The sequence below is a fragment of the Schistocerca cancellata genome, chromosome 4, assembly GCF_023864275.1.
Source record: "Schistocerca cancellata isolate TAMUIC-IGC-003103 chromosome 4, iqSchCanc2.1, whole genome shotgun sequence".
NCBI classification, from domain to species: domain Eukaryota; kingdom Metazoa; phylum Arthropoda; class Insecta; order Orthoptera; family Acrididae; genus Schistocerca; species Schistocerca cancellata.
In genome coordinates this window covers 858,340,960-858,359,699 of record NC_064629.1, presented here as the reverse complement: position 1 = coordinate 858,359,699, position 18,740 = coordinate 858,340,960, and the positions used below count along the sequence as shown (strand labels likewise).

The 18,740-nt window shown below is 38.1% G+C and overlaps 1 protein-coding gene across 1 annotated transcript; it reads left to right on the top strand.

The window, feature by feature from the left end:
* Positions 1-259: 259 nt before the first annotated feature.
* Positions 260-17,507, top strand: LOC126184986 (thioredoxin domain-containing protein 9-like). Its single transcript, XM_049927689.1, has 4 exons — positions 260-443; positions 7,379-7,556; positions 12,148-12,349; positions 17,121-17,507. The coding sequence occupies exons 2-4, from the start codon at positions 7,386-7,388 to the stop codon at positions 17,381-17,383; spliced, it is 636 nt and encodes a 211-aa protein (XP_049783646.1). The 5' UTR covers positions 260-443; positions 7,379-7,385; the 3' UTR covers positions 17,384-17,507.
* Positions 17,508-18,740: the final 1,233 nt, after the last annotated feature.

Here is an 18,740-nt window from a genome sequence, read left to right as displayed (position 1 = left end):
GACATCAAAGTTCTTAGTATCACAGATATGTCAACCATAAAACAAACATTACAAAAATAATAATTATTTACCACGAATTACAATTTTTCTGGATACCACTGCCAAAAGAGCGTATTATTAAGGAAATTAAAATGTCTATTGTGAAAATGTGATTTGCAAACATTGCCATCAAGAAAAAACAAAAATAAAATTGAAACAAAATTGTGATCCATATTATCTCAACTCTCGGTTGCTTGGGAAGGGTGGGGGGCGGGGGGCTGAATGGGCGGGACTTGTTCCAGATTGAAGGCTGTCGTTTCCTGCCCTCTTGACGTCATAACAGCACTGCGCTGGCTGTCAGTGTGGTGGGTTGTGGGCGGGTTGGTTGAGTTGTTGCGGATACTATATATGGCGAATCGAAGCTGTAGTAAAGGTTTTGTTGGTATATGAATTATTTGTCGAACGTAAGTTGAAACTAATTTGATATATTTATGCTTGTAATTGTATTGAAGTTATCAGTTGTTATGTTGTAATATACTTTATATTTTCTAACCCCCATTTTTGCTAAAATGTGAGAACGCCATATATGGAGTGGTGCTGCAATTTATTAGTAGTATTTGAGGTTGTAAAAAAAATAGTTTTTGTGATAGTTCCTGGTGTTTCTCTGTAATTTGCATTGTTAGAGCGTAGGTATGTTTGATTACGAAGAGTTCACTGGCGCTTGGTGATGGTTGGTTTGTTGTACAGTCATTGTGGTAAACTGATTATTTCCCGTGTGTATGTGTATTACTGCACTGACTTATACAGTGAAACGGACAGTGAATGTAGAATCATTGTCACTGACCGACAGAAACCATAAAGTACTCCGCATAATTAACATAAAAGCTGCACGACGTTTTATAACCAATAACAACTCTTCTTCAGTGAGGCGTTGTGTATGTTGTGTCGAATTGTATCCGAGGCATTAACTGTAGGACCTTAAAATATAGGGAAAGAATTAAATCTAGTTGGTTTGACGCTTCTCAGCCAGTGTCACTTGCTTCCAGTATTATGAGCTGTAACTTTTTTACTCATTTCCATGAAATTGTGTGAAAACTAGTTGCTTTGTATTCTGTCACAAAAGTATTTGTGCAATTTGTAACCTGATCTGTAATGTTAGATTTTTATGAAGTTAGTTCGAGCTGCAAATGAAGTTGCGATGTTATATATTAAGGATGAGATAGAAGGGGGTGGGGGCTGCATATGATGATAATGTTCTGTTGGAACTTTTGTGTGTGTGTGTGTGTGTGTGTGTGTGTGTGTGTGTGTGTGTGTAACTGAATTGGTATTTTTGCCCAAAAGCTTTGGGTAGCATGGTTTGTGACTAAAAATATGCTTTCTCTGCGTTCTTAAGACAGAACATTTACTTAGTCTTTCGGTCAATAGTTCAAAGGGTATTCCTCTCATATTAAATAATCATCAGATTGTACTTGTAATAACTTTGTGCAATGTGTTTCCTGAATCCGTTCCACAACAATTATATCATTTTATTTCCATCTTTTTATCTGTATTATTTTCTTCTAATTTACCTCTACACAGGTGTTTGTAAAACATTTTTGTTTCTTAGATTGTTGCACAGAAATTGTTGTAAATCAGCTTCATTGTATCCTTTATATCTAAACCTGTATTATGCAAACCAGTATGAAGGGCAGGATTGCTCGTAAATTAGCAGTTTTGTGCCAGTAAACCACATATATGAAGTATATGGGGGTCGACAGAAGCGTCCGATCCCACGCATCTGCTTTGACCCGTGACGTAAGGGTGTTGTGTGTGATGTCATGACGGCGTGGAGTTTGGTTTGAGTGTGGCTGTCTCCAGTTCTGTTTTATCTTATTTTATTTACTTTTCTGATCTGTTCGTTCTATCTCATGAGATTTTTTTTTAAATTTAAAAACACTTATTACTTATTTTAATTATGTTTCCTCGAATTTCTGTTTTAGTTTATTATATTTATCTTTCTGATCTGTTCGTTCTATCCCGTGAGATTTTTTTTAAAAAGACAAAAAACACTAATCAGCTACTGAAGCATCTTTATCTTTTATGGGTTGCAGGGGTTACGACCCCTGGGGAGGTAGGTGGGTATTCTTGCATGGCTGTCTTCACTTAAACGTTGTAGCTACGCAAGGCGTCTAAATTTGTTTATATTTAGTTTGCCCCCCACCCAAAACACCCCATTTCCCGCGCTTGTCCCGTTAGTGTCATTAGGCTTCTTGTGGAAAGTGTGTGTGTGTGTGTGTGTGTGTGTTTTTGTTTCCGCCATATTTGTGACGTCATGGGTCAAAGCAGACGGGTGGGATCGGACGCTTCCGTATTTCCGTATATGGTAGACAGTACTTTGCATTGTACTACATTTGGTTTGTTCCTATTCCATTTGCATGTGGGATACAGGAAGAATTATTGCTTAAATGCATAATTATTAGTCTCATTTTTAGGTTTTTCAGCATTTCCATGACGCTCTTCGCAAGTCGATCAAACTTGCTCTGTGCAAATCAGACAGACTTGAGACTATTGGTGCCGCCCATTACCCTATTTTGTGCATATTCCACACACTTCAGTAATATTAGAGAATGACAGGCCCAAATATTTTGTGAGCAGTCTCCAAAGAAGGCTTACTGTGCATTGCTCCAGTATCCAAGTGAACCAAAATGTACCACCTGCTTTACCTGTGACAGAAACTGCGATCAGTCTCTCATATTGCAACAAATTGCTATGTAACTTCTGTTAACCTTCTCTGAATCTGTTAATCATTAATCAGGTACCTACTATTTGACAAAATTGGAGTCCATTCAAGAAAAACCCAAAAGAAAAATCAGTCTTGGGCATTGAGATATTGACAGGGGAGTAGCAGTAATCCAGTTAAAAGAATACATAAAGTTTTACTGTTGCAAGTTAATGATCTTGTAAAGTTATGCTTTAATGTTTAACAGACTTTCCTTTTTTGGTAATATATTAACAATTAGCATAGTTAACTTTTTGATTAAAGTTGCCGCGCTATGGATACTACTGCTCTGCATTTTGTAAAGTGCAAAGTTTTACATTTCTACACACTGAAATTAAGTGCCAGTTGCTGCACTACCTTGCAATCTTATTGACGTCTGACTATATTTGTGCAGCTTTTTACAGGCAGTAATTCACTGCAGATAATTGCATCATCTGCAAAAAGCTGTAGGTGGTCTTAGCAAGTAGTAGTATACACTGAGGTGACAAGTCACAGGATAGTGTTATGCACATATACAGATGGTGGTAGTATCACATATGCAGGGTATAAAAGGGCAATGCATTGGCAGAGCTGTCATTTGTACTCAGGTGATTATGGTCATGTGATGGGAATTAGACTTTGAGCGCGAAATGGTAGTTCAAGCTGGAGAACACACCAGACATTCCATTTTGGGAATCATTATTGAATTCAATATTCAGAGATCCCGTGTCACGGGTGTGCTGAAAATATCAAATATCAAGCATTACCTCTCATCAAAGGCAACTCAGGATCCATGGCCTTCACTTAACGGCAGAGAGCTGGCGCATTTGCATTGAGTTGTCAGTGCTAACAGACAAGTAAGACTGAAATAACCACAGAAATCAATGTGGGATGAACAATGACTGTATCTGTTATGTCAGTGCAGTGAGGTTTGGTGTTAGTGGGCTATGGCAGCAGATGACTGATGGGAGTGACTTTTCTAACAGCACAGCATCATCTGCAGTGTCACTTGTGGCTGTATCATTTGGACTCTATAGATTACTGTAAACTGTGGGCTAGTCGGATGAGTTTACAATTTCAGTTGGTAAGAGCTGATTGTAGGGTTAAAGTGTGGCGAAAGATCCCTTGAAACCGTGGACTCAGGTTGTCAACAAGACACTGTGGAAGCTGCTGGTGGCTCTAGAATGGTGTGGGCTGTGTTTACATGGAATGGACTGGGTCTTCTGATCTGTCTGAACTGATGATCAACTGGAAGTGGTTATGTTAGGCAACTTGAAGACCATAGAACATAATTGAGAGGTCAGTTTGTGCACAGAATCCTGCATCAGCAACATTTGTGCTATTGGGGATGGCTATAGAGGCAGCATGGCTCAATATTTCTGCAAGGGTTTTCAGATGACTTGTCGAGTCCATCTCATATAAAGTTGCTGCACTACATTGGGCAAAATGAGGTCCAACTTGATATTAGGAGGTATTTCATTACTTTCATCGCCTTAGTGTAAAGTTTTGATTATAACTTAAAAAAACTGAGCAGGTTGTCATGAAACTTTTTGTGGTTATGTTATTCCTTTTCTACATATCTACCCATTAGTGCTACAAGTTTTTCCCAATCATGGATGACTGGCCTAGACTTTAGTTGTTGAACTCTGCTTTCTGGCTATTTAGGAAAAGTTCCAACTCAAAAATCACCTTGCTGCTCTAAACATACCTGCCGTGTGATTTTCTTGTCTGAGGAAAGAGGAATTCACTAGGTACCATGTCAAGAAAATAAAAGGTGATTCAAAATTTAATAGCCCAAAAAGCAGTACTTGTAGCTGTATCTTGTGCAGTATGAGCTGTTACATTGTCATGGAGCAAAAATACCACCTTGGAAATCATACTACAGTGCTTAATCTCGATAGTCTTCTATGACTTTGTCAGGATATTCCTGTGAAGGTTTGTCACATATGAGCAGTACATTATCGCAATACCAGAAAATGATCAGCATGTGCTTGCCCAATGATGGCAGTGACGAATCGTCCCATTTCCACTGTTTGCTTTGGCCCTTTGTCTTGGGCTCATAGAGATACACCCAGAACTTGTCCACGGTTATTAGGCGGCTAAAGAAGTTGTCTTAATTGGTCTGATACAGCTGCTACATTTCAGCTGCTGCCACAGTTTGGCAGACGTTTTAAGTGGATGTGAGCAGTTGCAAAACCTGGTGGGTGGTGGCACTTTTCAAGTTTAAGATATTGTGCAAGAAATTCCTAGTGATTCACAGAGAAATGATCTACCATGTTTTTCAATTTGTTTGATGGACTAGAAGTGTCTTTGCTACCTAATTGCTGTCTTATGATGGTGCATTGTTGTCTCACACTTCCACCAGCTCAGTATAAATTAATGCATCATATGCAGAAAATGAATTACTGTACCGTACTACACTTATTAGTGGGCTACACCATTTCGTTTTGGTTCATGTAGTGCCATGCTAAGGCACAGTCACATGGGGATTTCAGTGTGTACCAGGACTGCAGACAAGTAATTGCAAATGAACAAATCAATAATAATCCTCTATTTTGTGGGGTGATAATTAAAACTTTAGGATTGTGCCATCATAATATTGTCAGCCAATTCATTAATGCAAAACAGGAACAGCGAAAGTCCCAACCCACTTTTCTGTGGCAAGCCTGAAGTTAATGCTACACCTGTTGTCAACTGTCTGTGCAAGGTAACTTGGTGCATCCTCCCAAACTGGAAATCCTCAATGGAATCAGAAATTTCATTTGATACTAATCCATACGATCGCACTTTCATTAATACGCGTTGTTGTGGTACCGAGTCAAAATGGTGTGGAAGAAAAAGGCTAGTATTTTCGGAAATGCTGATTCTGCTGCTAGTCAGGCTAATACAATAATGGGTATACAATAACTGAATTGTCCTGTATTCTGAAACGTAATTTGTATTTATCTGTTACCTGCCTGAAAGACAAAAACTGTAGGTGGTGAAACTACATGCATACCAGTTTGCTATAATTTCAGAAAATACAAATCCTGGTCTATCATAGGTAAAAAAATCTAGGAACCAGTCATAGTTCTCATTTGTTGTGTTCTAGAACATTATAGAGTTCCTGAAAGGAAGTCCAAAGATGGCTGTGTCAGTAATGTTTTTCCTGAGGCACTTTTCGGTATTCACATGTATTTCTTGAGAAGTTAGATAACTTTCCATTCACGAATCTTTAAATTATTTTTATAATCTAGGATAAATATCAATGAGATTGGTCTTTAGTTTTATTTTCTTGTGTATCACCTTTTATATGATGTGGTTTTGCTGTTGATGGTTAAATGTTTGTTGAGAATATTCATATACTGAATGATATCACTGTAGTCACTGTTTGAACGTTGATTATCTTCTCTTGATTTCCATTAGGAGCATAGTATGTTTTAATTTTCAGTTAAATATTTTTTTTTTATTTTTAGCCACTTTGTGTTACTTTCATTTTGTGGGATTTGCACATTATTTGACTTACATTTATTTTTGGTAGTATTTTGTGCAATATGTATAGCTGAAGAAAATGGATCAATGTATTGTTCTAATAATTTTGGGACACCTTTTCCCAATTTACTTTTTTAGTATGCAATTGAATGTCCTGATGCATTCATTGATTTTTGTTACACGGTGGTTATTGATCGTGCACTCTTAATATAAAGCACCATTTCATGTGCAAATTTGTCTTATGATCTGTCTTATGATCTGAAAAAACCAGTGTCTGTTGCACAAGTGTCAGTCATTTTTCACAGATGATTTGTATGGTTGATTGTTTTTACTCCCTTGTCTGTATTTGATACTCTTATAATGTGGGTGATGATTGAGAAATAGTTGATCTCTCTTGATAATTGCAGTTTTGAAATTGATATTGAGGTAACCAAGCACAAGTACATATTTTGAAGTTGCTTTTAAATAATGCACATTTTACAGGAGCATCTTATCTGTAATTGTTATAATACATGTTAATGTTTCCTGCAACTGGTGGCCAGCAGTGACTTGTCCTTGAAATCTACCATTTTCGCTACTTTAACCTTGTAAATTTCAGTACAGCTATCTTAAAGGATCTAAAATTCTATTTGTCTCTTAATATTTAGTAATTTCTTGAAGCTCAGTGCTAAAAGGATCTCCAGGCTTAACCCTAGCAATGCCAATGTGGCTACTTATTGCCCATCTTTTGAAAATGTTATAATGTAGTCATGTGCTTTATATTTTAAAAGTTTGAAAAAAATTGTTTTTAATCAATTATTCTACCAGGTTCCATAATTGTTTTAAATTTTTCAGTTCAACATAACACAAAAATTTAAGTCTTAGTAGTAGATGTGACTTCCCTCAGCAATTGTCATATTCAGTATTGTCAGATTCAGGAAATTACTTCCACATCAGTATATCTTTAAAAGTCAACAATTAACAAAATGTTTTTATTAAAAAAAAAAAAATCGGCTGCTCATAATGCCACACTCCTCCCATTTGCATTTGTAGGAAAGATTATCAAAAGTGCATTGGCAGTGCTATGGTTAGTCTTGTTCAAACCTTGTTTATTTGTGGTTTGATTTGTTGGTGGTGCTGTTGGTGCTATAAAAATAATTTGAATTGTTATGTTGAAAAAGTTGATAATGTATTTATTTATTTGTTGTATAGAAACAACATGGATCCAGTTCAGTCTAATTTGACTAGCACAGTTCTTAAAGTTGCTGAAGAAATTGAGGGAAAGTTGGATGAAGAACTAAAGGAGTTGGAAGATATTGACAAACTCCGTGAGAGGCGTTTAAAGGAGCTGAAGGAGAGAGCACAACTCGAAAAAGAGTGGACAGCCTTGGTAATGTATATTATTTATTTACATATTTATGAACTTATTCTCCAGCTAATTTGTTAATGATAGCAGTGTGCATTTCTCATAAAATATGCACACCTTGTTCAGTAAGTACTTATGTTAGGAATGATGACACAATTTTTTCCAAACAATTCATTTCTTACTGTCGTTTTAGAGATATTCATTGTCCCAATGCCCCAGCCACTTTTAACGTGTCCAAAAAGTGCGAATTGTCAAGCAAGCTCCGTAAAGTATTCCTCTGTCTTGACAGTGTCCATCTCATTTGAATAGAGTTACGTACCTATGAGCCATTTCTTCATATGTGAAAACAAGAAATCACCAAAGCAAGGTTGAGTGAAGGCAATAGCAAGGCAAAACTATTAATGAGAACATCATTTTTTGAGAAGGCGAGAATGATTTTTGTCTACCTCATTAAGAAGATGCTCTGATCATCAGTGGCTAAAGTAATGTTTAATGGAAGCCATAGGTGGTTCAGAAGCTTAAGAGAACAATTGGCATCCAGTGTTGGGAGGCACGGCAAAGCAGCCAGCTCCGTCACAAAGGCAACAGAGAATTTCATCAGCAACTTCAAGATGCTTGTACATTCTGAGAGTTATCTGCTGCAACAGACTTTTAATTGTGACGAGGTGGGGCTATTCTGGAAAAAGGTGCCGAAGCATACCTTTAAAACAGCAGAGGAGAATGCATTGCCTGGTCACAAGCCAATGAAAGATAGTCTCGCACTGGTATTGTGTGCCTATGCAAGCGGCAATTTGAAAACTAAACCTTTGCTTGTTTGCCATTCAGAAACTACACGAGCCGTAGAGAATTGTGAAGTCCAGAAGAGGAGGTTAAATGTGATGTGGAGGTCCAACAACAAGGCTTGGGTGACTCGTGATCTTTTATGATTGGATCGATGAAGTATTTAGTCCTTTGGATAATGCTCGTGCTCGTTCTCCAGGCCTAAAAGACCAACTCCTTGAAGAATTTCAATTGCTCAAGATCCAATTTCTGCCTCCCAACACCACTCCGTTACTCCAGCCTATAGGCCAGCAGATTATTTCTAACTTTAAGAAGCTCTACACTAAAGCACTTTTTGAGCATTGCTTTGAGTTGACTGAAGCTACAATTGCACTCTAAGAGTTTTATAAATATCAGTTCAACATTGTTGCCTGTATCAGGATGATTGAATAGGTGTGGGAAGGGGTTACCAAGTAAACTATCACTTCTGCTTGGAAGAAGCTTTGGCCATAGTGCATTGTCAACTGTGACTCTGAAGCATTTGAGTCAATACCTGTGGAGCCTGTAGTCAAAGAGACTGTGTCTTTGGCCAAGGACATGGGACTAGAGGTTGATAACTATGATGATGAGCTTGTGGTTGATCATAGCCAAGAAATGACCACCAAAGAGTTTATGTATTTGCAGTGTGTTTCATAGCAGGAAGTTGTAGAAGGAAATTCTTTAGAGGAGGAGGAGGAGGAGGTGAAAGCAAAGCAGCAATCTTCTGTGAAATAAGAGAAGTGCTGAAAGTGTGGGAATTGGTTGCATCGTGCACTGAAAATCGTCACCCCCAATAAAGCAGTGGCTATGCATGCTACAAATTTGACAATAATGCTGTGTCGCATTTTCGTCAAGTGTTGAAGTGTCGGCAGAAACAAATGACTATAGTTAGCTTCCTATTAAAAAAGAATTGGCTATGTATCATGAATAATGAAGTACATAATACTGTATGAATAATTTTATTTGAATAAATGGCATGAATAAGAGAGAAAGCTTTAGTGCTTTTCCTGCGTGGAATGGATTATTGTATTTTACATTAATTTATATGGGATACATTGTTTTGCTTAACAAGTGTTATGCACTAAGAGCAACATTCTGGAACAAATTATGCTCACTATGTGAAGTTTTACTGACATGAAGTAAGTAAGACAGACATGAAGTAAGGCTTTCCTGAAGAATTATTTAGTTTTGTATTACTGTATGTATCTTTCACAATTTTTGTCAGTAAATTGTATTCATCATCTTCTCTGTGCCCACAGAATAAGGGCTTGATGAAATCATAGATTAGTCTGTTTAACTCTCACCAATCAGCCAACGATCCCAAAATGCTGGCTGAAAAGTCATTTGGTTAAAACGCAGATAAACAAATAATTTACTTATGTCTTTGTTATGTGCTTGTATTCCTTTTGTGACAGAATTAAACAGAATTTCCATTTGTGTTGATTATCCAAATGGCTCCCTCCTCTAATTTCTAAGCTCAACATGACACAATGATGATGTCATTGCCTTGTAAACTCTTTGCTTAGCTGTGCTATGGACAGAAAGTTAATCATCTGACAGAAGATTAGTCAGCCCATTCCCCCCCCCCCTATAAAAGAGCACAGTGGTTACTTTGCAGTGATGTAGATGGTGCAGAAGTGGTACTAAATTATTGTTGACCCTTTGATGATGATGATGATGATGATGATGATGATGATGATGATGATGATGATGATGATGATGATGATGATGATGATTAAGAAGAAGAAGAAGAAGAAGAAGAAGAAGTAGTCATGGGGGTAAAGTGATGTTTATGTGCAGCTTGTGTATATGTGAGTCAGTTGTATGAAGCAAGCATAGTAAGGTGGATGGGTGTGAAGAAGTGACAGAGCAGTAGGAAGGAGGTAGTGTGTGGATGTGCCCATCACCACACTAAGTGAAGTTACCCAAATTGTTTGTTTGTCATCGCTGGCGGTCCAACGTGTCTGCATGGAATGGTTTACCAATCGCAGCCATGTAACATGTCTTAAGAAATGCAGCTATAAAATTGTGTCTGGCAGGAACAAGAGATGAGACCCATGTCTTGTCAGTGAAAAGTTTCACACCTATTGGGAATTGCTGGTGTCAGCGAATGAGAGTCCACCTCATCTAGTTAGTGAGCAAAGATTGTGAAGGGAGTTACATGTAGTGGGTATATGGAAATCTGTATCTCCCAAAAGTCCATTGCCCATGTGGCACATCAAGCTGTATCTGGTCTAAATACAGAAGAGTACAGGAGCCGGCTGGAGGTGTGGTGTGTAATGTACTCCAACAGATCAAAATTTTGTATCTTTTCAAATGATGAAAGGCAGCGAATGCACTGATATTCCAATGAGGCGTTTAAACTGCAATGGTATAGTTCAGGGCAGAGGTGGCTCTATGATGTTCTGGGATGTTTTTCATACTGTGATGTGGACCCACTTATTCAGATCATCATGAGCATCGGGTATTTATTTCAACATTATTGGTGACCAAGTGTTGCTTTTTTCATCACAATGAATATGATGTTGGACACTACTGTCTTCAGAGATGATGTCAGCACTGTTGACTAGGCATGTGTACATTCTGGGTTTGATGGACATTGAGGCACTATGTCACAACTAACTCGGTCTGCAAAATCACATGATCTTAATCTCACCTGGGACAACAGGTGGAACATAGCAATCAACATCCCTGCAGTTTGGTAGCTCTGTGGCAGGCTATTCAAATGGTTCCCAATGGGGCATAGGCACCTACGAATATCTTTCAGCTTGTCTGGGCTGGCACAGGTACTACAAGGTAGCCATAAGGTAGCCCTGTTGCGTACATTCTGTGCATACCTTCTTGGCAATCCCTGTCCGTGAGTGCTTGGTCAGGGTAATATGATGGTATTGACTCTGACAGTACTGCATGAATGCTACACAACAGCTGTTTATCTACTGCTATATGTGGGTGCCTTGCTGTCCATGGGCAGGTACTTGAGCTGCAACAGCCTGCTCTATGGGATCTATTTGTCAATGAGTAACTTCAGCTTGATTCAGCATAGCTCAGGAAACTTGTGGACACTCTTCCACACCAAACTGAGGCCATTATCAAAGCTAGAGGTATTAGTCTGATGTCTTTCTGGTGGTGATAAGTTTTTTGTCCAGTGTACATATTTTTGTAGGCATGACATGTCCTCAGATCCATTTAAAATTTGTGGCTTGTAATTGGATTAGAGTTCATCAATAAATTTTCCATCCAATATTGACACTCGCTATACATTTGTCATTAGGGAGGCCATAGGCAGGAACTAAAACATTAAAAATTAAATGGAAAGTGTGTTGTTGATTGTTAGTATTTACAAAAGTAAAAATTATTCATATAATACCTCCATGGAATTTGTGATGCGATACTTGTGCCAGTTTCTTTTCTAATGAAAGGTGTTTTTCATAAAGTCAGAGGACAGCAAACTGTCTGCAATAGGTACCATATCTACAGAAATGCTTTGGTCCAACCTAGCATTTATAGTAATATAGGTTAGTAATTGTTCTTCCAAATTATCTTCTGTGAAAAAGCTGCAAAAACTGTGCCGCTAAAATTTTGGAAATTTGATGTATCTGATTGTGTTTAACCATTCTGTTTTCATCTGAAAATCTGTATGACCAACTGTTGATTCTTAGATTGGCTCAGACCATTATATCTGGTTGATGGATATGTCTGAAATAATATGAAGAGAGTGTCTTTTGCATTATTATAAGATCTGCGACTGTCTTGCATGTTAAGATTTGTGTGTGTGTGTGTGTGTGTGTGTAATTCCCAAATAACTCTCTCCTTTCAGGGTCATGGGCAGTATGATGAGCTGTCAGATGAGAAGGAATTTTTTAATGCAACAAAGAAATCAAAAAATGTTGTTTGTCATTTTTTTAAAAGTCAAATATTCCTTTGTAAAGTGATTGACTACCATATGAGGGTACTGTGCAAGCGACACCTCGAAGCAAAATTCTGCAAAATTGATGCTGCAAGGTGCAAGTTTCTTATTGGTAAGTAACTTCTTGAAATGACATCTTCAAAATCTGGCAGCAGGTTTATTGTACATGCTGTTGCAGAAATCGCTAGTAAAAATATGTAAGTTATGAATGCAATGCACTTTACCATTTAATGGCTGTGTTTTTAACTGCACTACCTTAGATAGTAGTCCAAATAGTAAATTTTTATGAACCCATCTTAAGGCTGGTAATCATAGTTCTGTGGTTACCCGTATTGGTTTACCACACTCATCCCACTTAAATCCTAAAGAACATTCCCCTATCTGATTCACTGTTTACACGCAGTGCTGCTTGAATTTTATTATTTCCATCTCTCTTGTGTAAACAAACTGATACTACACAATAAATAAAACCAGTGATGAATTTGATGACGCGTTCCGAAATCATGTGTGTCAGAAACCCAAAACCCATAGTGTTTCATTATGCACCCACATGTATTTGTCATTATGATACTGGTACACAGTAGCTATTAAAACTGTGAGATATTGTGAGAGTTGACTGTGGCATATACCGGGTGATCAAAAAGTCAGTATAAATTTGAAAACTGAATAAATCGCGTAATAATGTAGATAGAGAGGTACAAATTGACACACATGCTTGGAATGACATGGGGTTTTATTAGAACCAAAAAATACAAATGTTCAAAAAATGTCTGACAGATGGCGCTTCATCTGATCAGAATAGCAATAATTAGCATAACAAAGTAAGACAAAGCAAAGATGATGTTCTTTACAGGAAATGCTCAATATGTCCACCATCATTCCTCAACAATAGCTGTAGTCGAGGAATAATGTTGTGAATGGTCTTTCAGCATCCCTAGAGATGTCGGTCGATCACGATACACTTGAGACTTCAGGTAACCCCAAAGCCAATAATTGCATGGACTGAGGTCTGGGAACCTGGGAGACCAAGCATAGGTCTTTCATGCGTCTAGCAATATGGGGTGGAGCGCCATCCTGCATAAACATCGTACGTTCCAGCAGGTGTTTATTAACAAGGCTTGGGATGATGCCAGTCTGTAACACATCGCTGTACCTCTCACCCGACACAGTAGCACTGACGATTTGCTGTCCAGCACCATCTATCGGACATTTTGTGAAATTTTTAATAAAATCCCGTCATTCCAAGCATGTGTGTCAATTTTTACCTCTCTATCTACATTATTCCATGATGTATTAAGTTTTCAAATTTATACTGACTTTTTGATGACCCAATATACAGGGTATTACAAAAAGGAACGGCCAAACTTTCAGGAAACATTCCTCGCACACAAAGAAAGAAAATATGTTATGTGGACGTGTCCGGAAATGCTTACTTTCCATGTTAGAGCTCATTTTATTACTCCTCTTCAAATCACATTAATCATGGAATGGAAACACACAGCAACAGAACGTACCAGCGTGACTTCAAACACTTTATTACAGGAAATGTTCAAAATATCCTCCGTTAGCGAGGATACATGCATCCACCCTCCGTCGCATGGAATCCCTGGAGAATGGCGTATTGTATCACAGCCGTCCACAATACGAGGACGAAGAGTCTCTACATTTGGTACTGGGGTTGCGTAGAAAAGAGCTTTCAAATGCCCCCATAAATGAAAGTCAAGAGGGTTGAGGTCAGAAGAGCGTGGAGGCCATGGAATTGGTCCGCCTCTACCAATCCATCGGTCACCGAATCTGTTGTTGAGAAGCGTACGAACACTTCGACTGAAATGTGCAGGAGCTCCATCATGCATGAACCACATGTTGTGTCATACTTGTAAAGGCACTTGTTCTAGCAGCACAGGTAGAGTATCCTGTATGAAATCATGATAACGTGCTGCACTGAGCGTAGGTGGAAGAACATGGGGCCCAATCAAGACATCATCTGCCCAAACGTTCACAGAAAATCTGTGTTGATGATGTGATTGCACAATTGCGTGCAGATTCTCGTCAGCCCACACATGTTGATTGTGAAAATTAACAATTTGATCACGTTGGAATGAAGCCTCATCAGTAAAGAGAACATTTGCACTGAAATGAGGATTGACACATTGTTGGATGAACCATTCGCAGAAGTGTACCCGTGGAGGCCAATCAGCTGCTGATTGTGCCTGCACACGCTGTACATGGTACGGAAACAACTGGTTCTCCCGTAGCACTCTCCATACAGTAACGCGGTCAACATTACCTTGTACAGCAGAAACTTCTCTGATGCTGACATTAGGGTTATCGTCAACTGCACGAAGAATTGCCTCTTCCATTGCAAGTGTCCTCGTCGTTCTAGGTCTTCCCCAGTCGCGAGTCATAGGCTGGAATGTTCCGTGCTCCCTAAGACGCCGATCAATTGCTTCGAATGTCTTCCTGTCGGGACACATTCGTTCTGGAAATCTGTCTCGATACAAACGTACCGCGCCACGGCTATTGCCCCGTGCTAATCCATACATCAAATGGGCATCTGCCAACTCCGCATTTGTAAACATTGCACTGACTGCAAAACCACGTTCGCGATGAACACAAACCTGTTGATGCTACGTACTGATGTGCTTGATGCTAGTACTGTAGAGCAATGAGTTGCATGTCAACACAAGCACCGAAGTCAACATTACCTTCCTTCAATTGGGCCAACTGGCGGTGAATCGTGGAAGTACAGTACATACTGATGAAACTGAAATGAGCTCTTAACATGGAAATTAAGTGTTTCCGGACACATGTCAACATAACATCTTTTCTGTATTTGTGTGTGAGGAATGTTTCCTGAAAGTTTGGCCGTACCTTTTTGTAACACCATGTATAATTTTTGTTTGACTGGACAGTTAATTTGCAGGGATTATTGGAAAAATCATAGCGTGATTGTGTATAATAAAACATGATACTGTATGTAACTTGCAATTGGTTTACAGTTTGAAAGACAACAAAGCCTTTTATTTGTCACCAGTAAGTCAGATAATACACCAGTAATTCATTTTCATCTTCTTTGAGCTGCACGAGAAAGGAAACTAGCTTGCTTGACCATTTGGACATCATACATGGTGTGCATATCACTTAACTTTTCTATAAGATTGAAGAAGACATTACTTTCCTTCACTCTTCAGAATTTACACTTAACTTTATTCCTTGGTTATTTGTTGGGGGGAGGGGAGGGGAGGGAGGAAGGGGGGGGGGAGAGAGAGAGAGAGAGAGAGAGAGAGAGAGAGAGAGAGAGAGAGAGAGAGAGATGCAGCCCCGTTTTACTCTTTGTTGGTGCATCCATTATGAAATTATTTTACTGTATAATTAGAAATTTGTTGTGAAGTGTTCCTCTTTTATAAATATATTACTATAAATTCACACAGTCTCTGCAAGGTTATTCGTAATGGGGGATGGAATATAGATCATGGCAATAGTTGCAGAGGTTCGAATTGGCGAAACTCTTGTTGTTTTGACTGTTGTATTTGGAGAAAGTTTCTGACATTAAATAAAAAGATTGACACAAAATGTAGCCTGCCCATACAAAAAGTTTTGAGTGTTAAGAAATACTATTATCTTCTTTCAATTTCTTCTGGCATCACACTAAAATAATGCATTGTGTGCAGCTTCCATCACTGATACACCATTTTGTTGCTCTTCACACTGGGTTTGTCTATTTAATGCTTCCAATTAGCACAAAATTCTGTACAGTTACTCATTCACTTTAATGGATCCTTGACCCGCACTCTCTTCTCAAAACCTTTAAATAGTCATCAGAATAACTTAACAGAATACTCAGCCTGTGCCCGTCACTTGTCAACAGTTGGAAAGAACAATAATATGGCTTGTCAAACTTTGTTTGTTTTACTCAATGAGGTTAATTAGTGGAAAATTCTCCTTCGGAAAAGCTGTTAGTTTACAAATACAATTTCAAATTTTCAAAAAGATTTGGTTAACACACAATATTTTCTTTTCACTGTTTGATATTGAGATTTACAGAAGTTATTGTAACAGTGTATTATATCGCAGACTTTACGTCAAATTACAACACATGCATATTACTCATTCTTGCACGTAGACAAAAAGTCCTGTTATAAGGTGTAAATCATTTGTACCACTTGTGATCTGTGGGAGACGCCTAAGCTGCTTGTCTACATTCTGGACACCAGTGGCACACACAGGAGCAGCTGTTGCTGATTACACAGCAACTGTAGTACAACCGAAGACCAAAGTTTTGCCCACAATGTCAGCTAGGATCATAGGGAAGCCATTGATAGAAACTACTCTGATTTGAACAAGGACACTACTCTACAGATATCTTAGTGTGATGAGGTATAGCCTGTAATGACTATATCTCTGTTGTTTCTTCAAGGCACCGTGAATAGTGCAGGATGTATTCACACCATAATGCAGTCCATTATCTTGGTTTTGATACAGTACCAGGAAAGTTAATTCATCCAGAAGGATGATGGCTGTTGACATACTCCTTGCTTTGTCAAAGATGTTGATCTACTGACCATCACAATCATGTAGGATGGCATTTGATCAAGCCTGCATTACATGCATCATTTCTTTTCTTGAGTGCTTGGGAACTGAAGTGGAAGTGAGATTGAGACACTAAATTACTAAAATTGTCATGAACGGTGTGTGTGTGTGTGTGTGTGTGTGTGTGTGTGTGTGTGTGTGTGTGTGTGTGTAAACATACAGTGTATATTTATATGTATATAGAACACACAAATTTAACTATTGTTCAAATTTCATTTGATGCTAGTGTAATAGACATTCTTGTTGCTGTAAGTATTCCATGATTTTCTAACAAAGTTGCTTTAATTTTACAGAAAGACTTAATATAAAGACTTTTCCAACTATCTTGTGTGTAGTGGAAAGTCAGGTGAGGAGCCGTGTCGTCAACTTTGTGGAGATGAGGCAATGCGAAGACCATTGTACCAACGCTCTGGAGTGGCATATTGCTAAGACAGGTGTATTGCTATATAGTGGTGACCTTAATACACCTCCAGAAATGAGTCACTCAAAAAAGAAACTGAAAGCTGTTCGTGGTATCAGAGGCGGAAGTGATGATTCAGAAGATTCAGACTTTTAGTCTGAAGAACTTTGACAAATAATGTTGAAGAAATAACAAATTAACTGCAGGCTTACTGATTACTACTGATTACATTATTATACCATTTAAGATTTTTGTAATAAATCATTAAAATGTTGGTCAATTTGTGTAACTAATTTCTCACTGTCAGTTCTTTTAGTTGGATGAGAATTAGTGGGAATGAAATATTTATCCTAAACTGTGTGTGTGTGTGTGTGTGTGTGTGTGTGTGTGTGTGTGTGTGTGTAAATTTTATTGCAATCGACAATCATGAAATTTGTTGAGTGAAAGGAAATAAGTTTTTCCATGGTTACAATTTGCAGCTATTCTAGTGTGACACTAGGGACACAAGTGTTAACTCAATTTCATTTTAGATGGCACTGATAGATGGTGAAGGATGTAGTTTGAAGAGAGTAAAGTTCCCATAAATATTTTATTCCAACGAAAGCACTGACTACTGCCCCCATCCTTCTGTTAATGAGTAGATTAATTTGGCGGTTATGTCTGCTTATATTTAGAATTTAGTTTTCTCCTGCACTTTAGAGAATTGCAATTTGTTTCATCATGATGTGCAGAAATGTTGAACATCTTGCATGCTCTGAACTTTAGAATTGATATACACAAATCTTTGCATCAGTTGATTTTTCAGAACTTATTTTTAACACATTATATTGTAACAACAGATTTGGGCTTTATTCTGTGTAGATTATTTATGTACCCATAGTTTTTACTAATACTGAAGCTAGGATTTTGTTATCATACTGGTATTTGGGTGTTTAAATGACCGAAGTTCTTGCCAACCCGACTCTTCCCTTCAATCATTCGATGTTTTATAGTTGGCTTTTAACAATTTCAGTTGTATAACAGATGTCTGAGATGGGTTCAGGAAATCGCTACCAGGTTGAGAAAAGGATATGTTACACACAAATTAAATGTAGGAGTGTACTAAGAAAGAAATGTTCATTATTCATTTATGACAGGTTGTATAAACCTATCGATCTTACATAAACACAAAAATGAACTGGGATAAAGCAGAATTCTGAAATCTCCATTGTATAAACGTTAATATTGGATTATTTTCTCATTAACTAGAATCAACTTTGTTGCTTGGCGCTTTCCCATTGGACTAGTTGTAAATATGTTTCTCTGGCCGGATGTCAAATGCACTCATGAAATTTCCACAATATTTTATTGGCACAACTGACTGAAATCTTCAGGGTGTGGCAAACACACTGCTGAGGCTGTGACCAAAGTCTCCTATTTATGCCAGCCTAAGAAGAAACTACGAAGGCACGAATGTGCCAGATTCGTCGACCAATAGTACAGACATCATGATCGGTAGTGAGAGAGAAAGCTA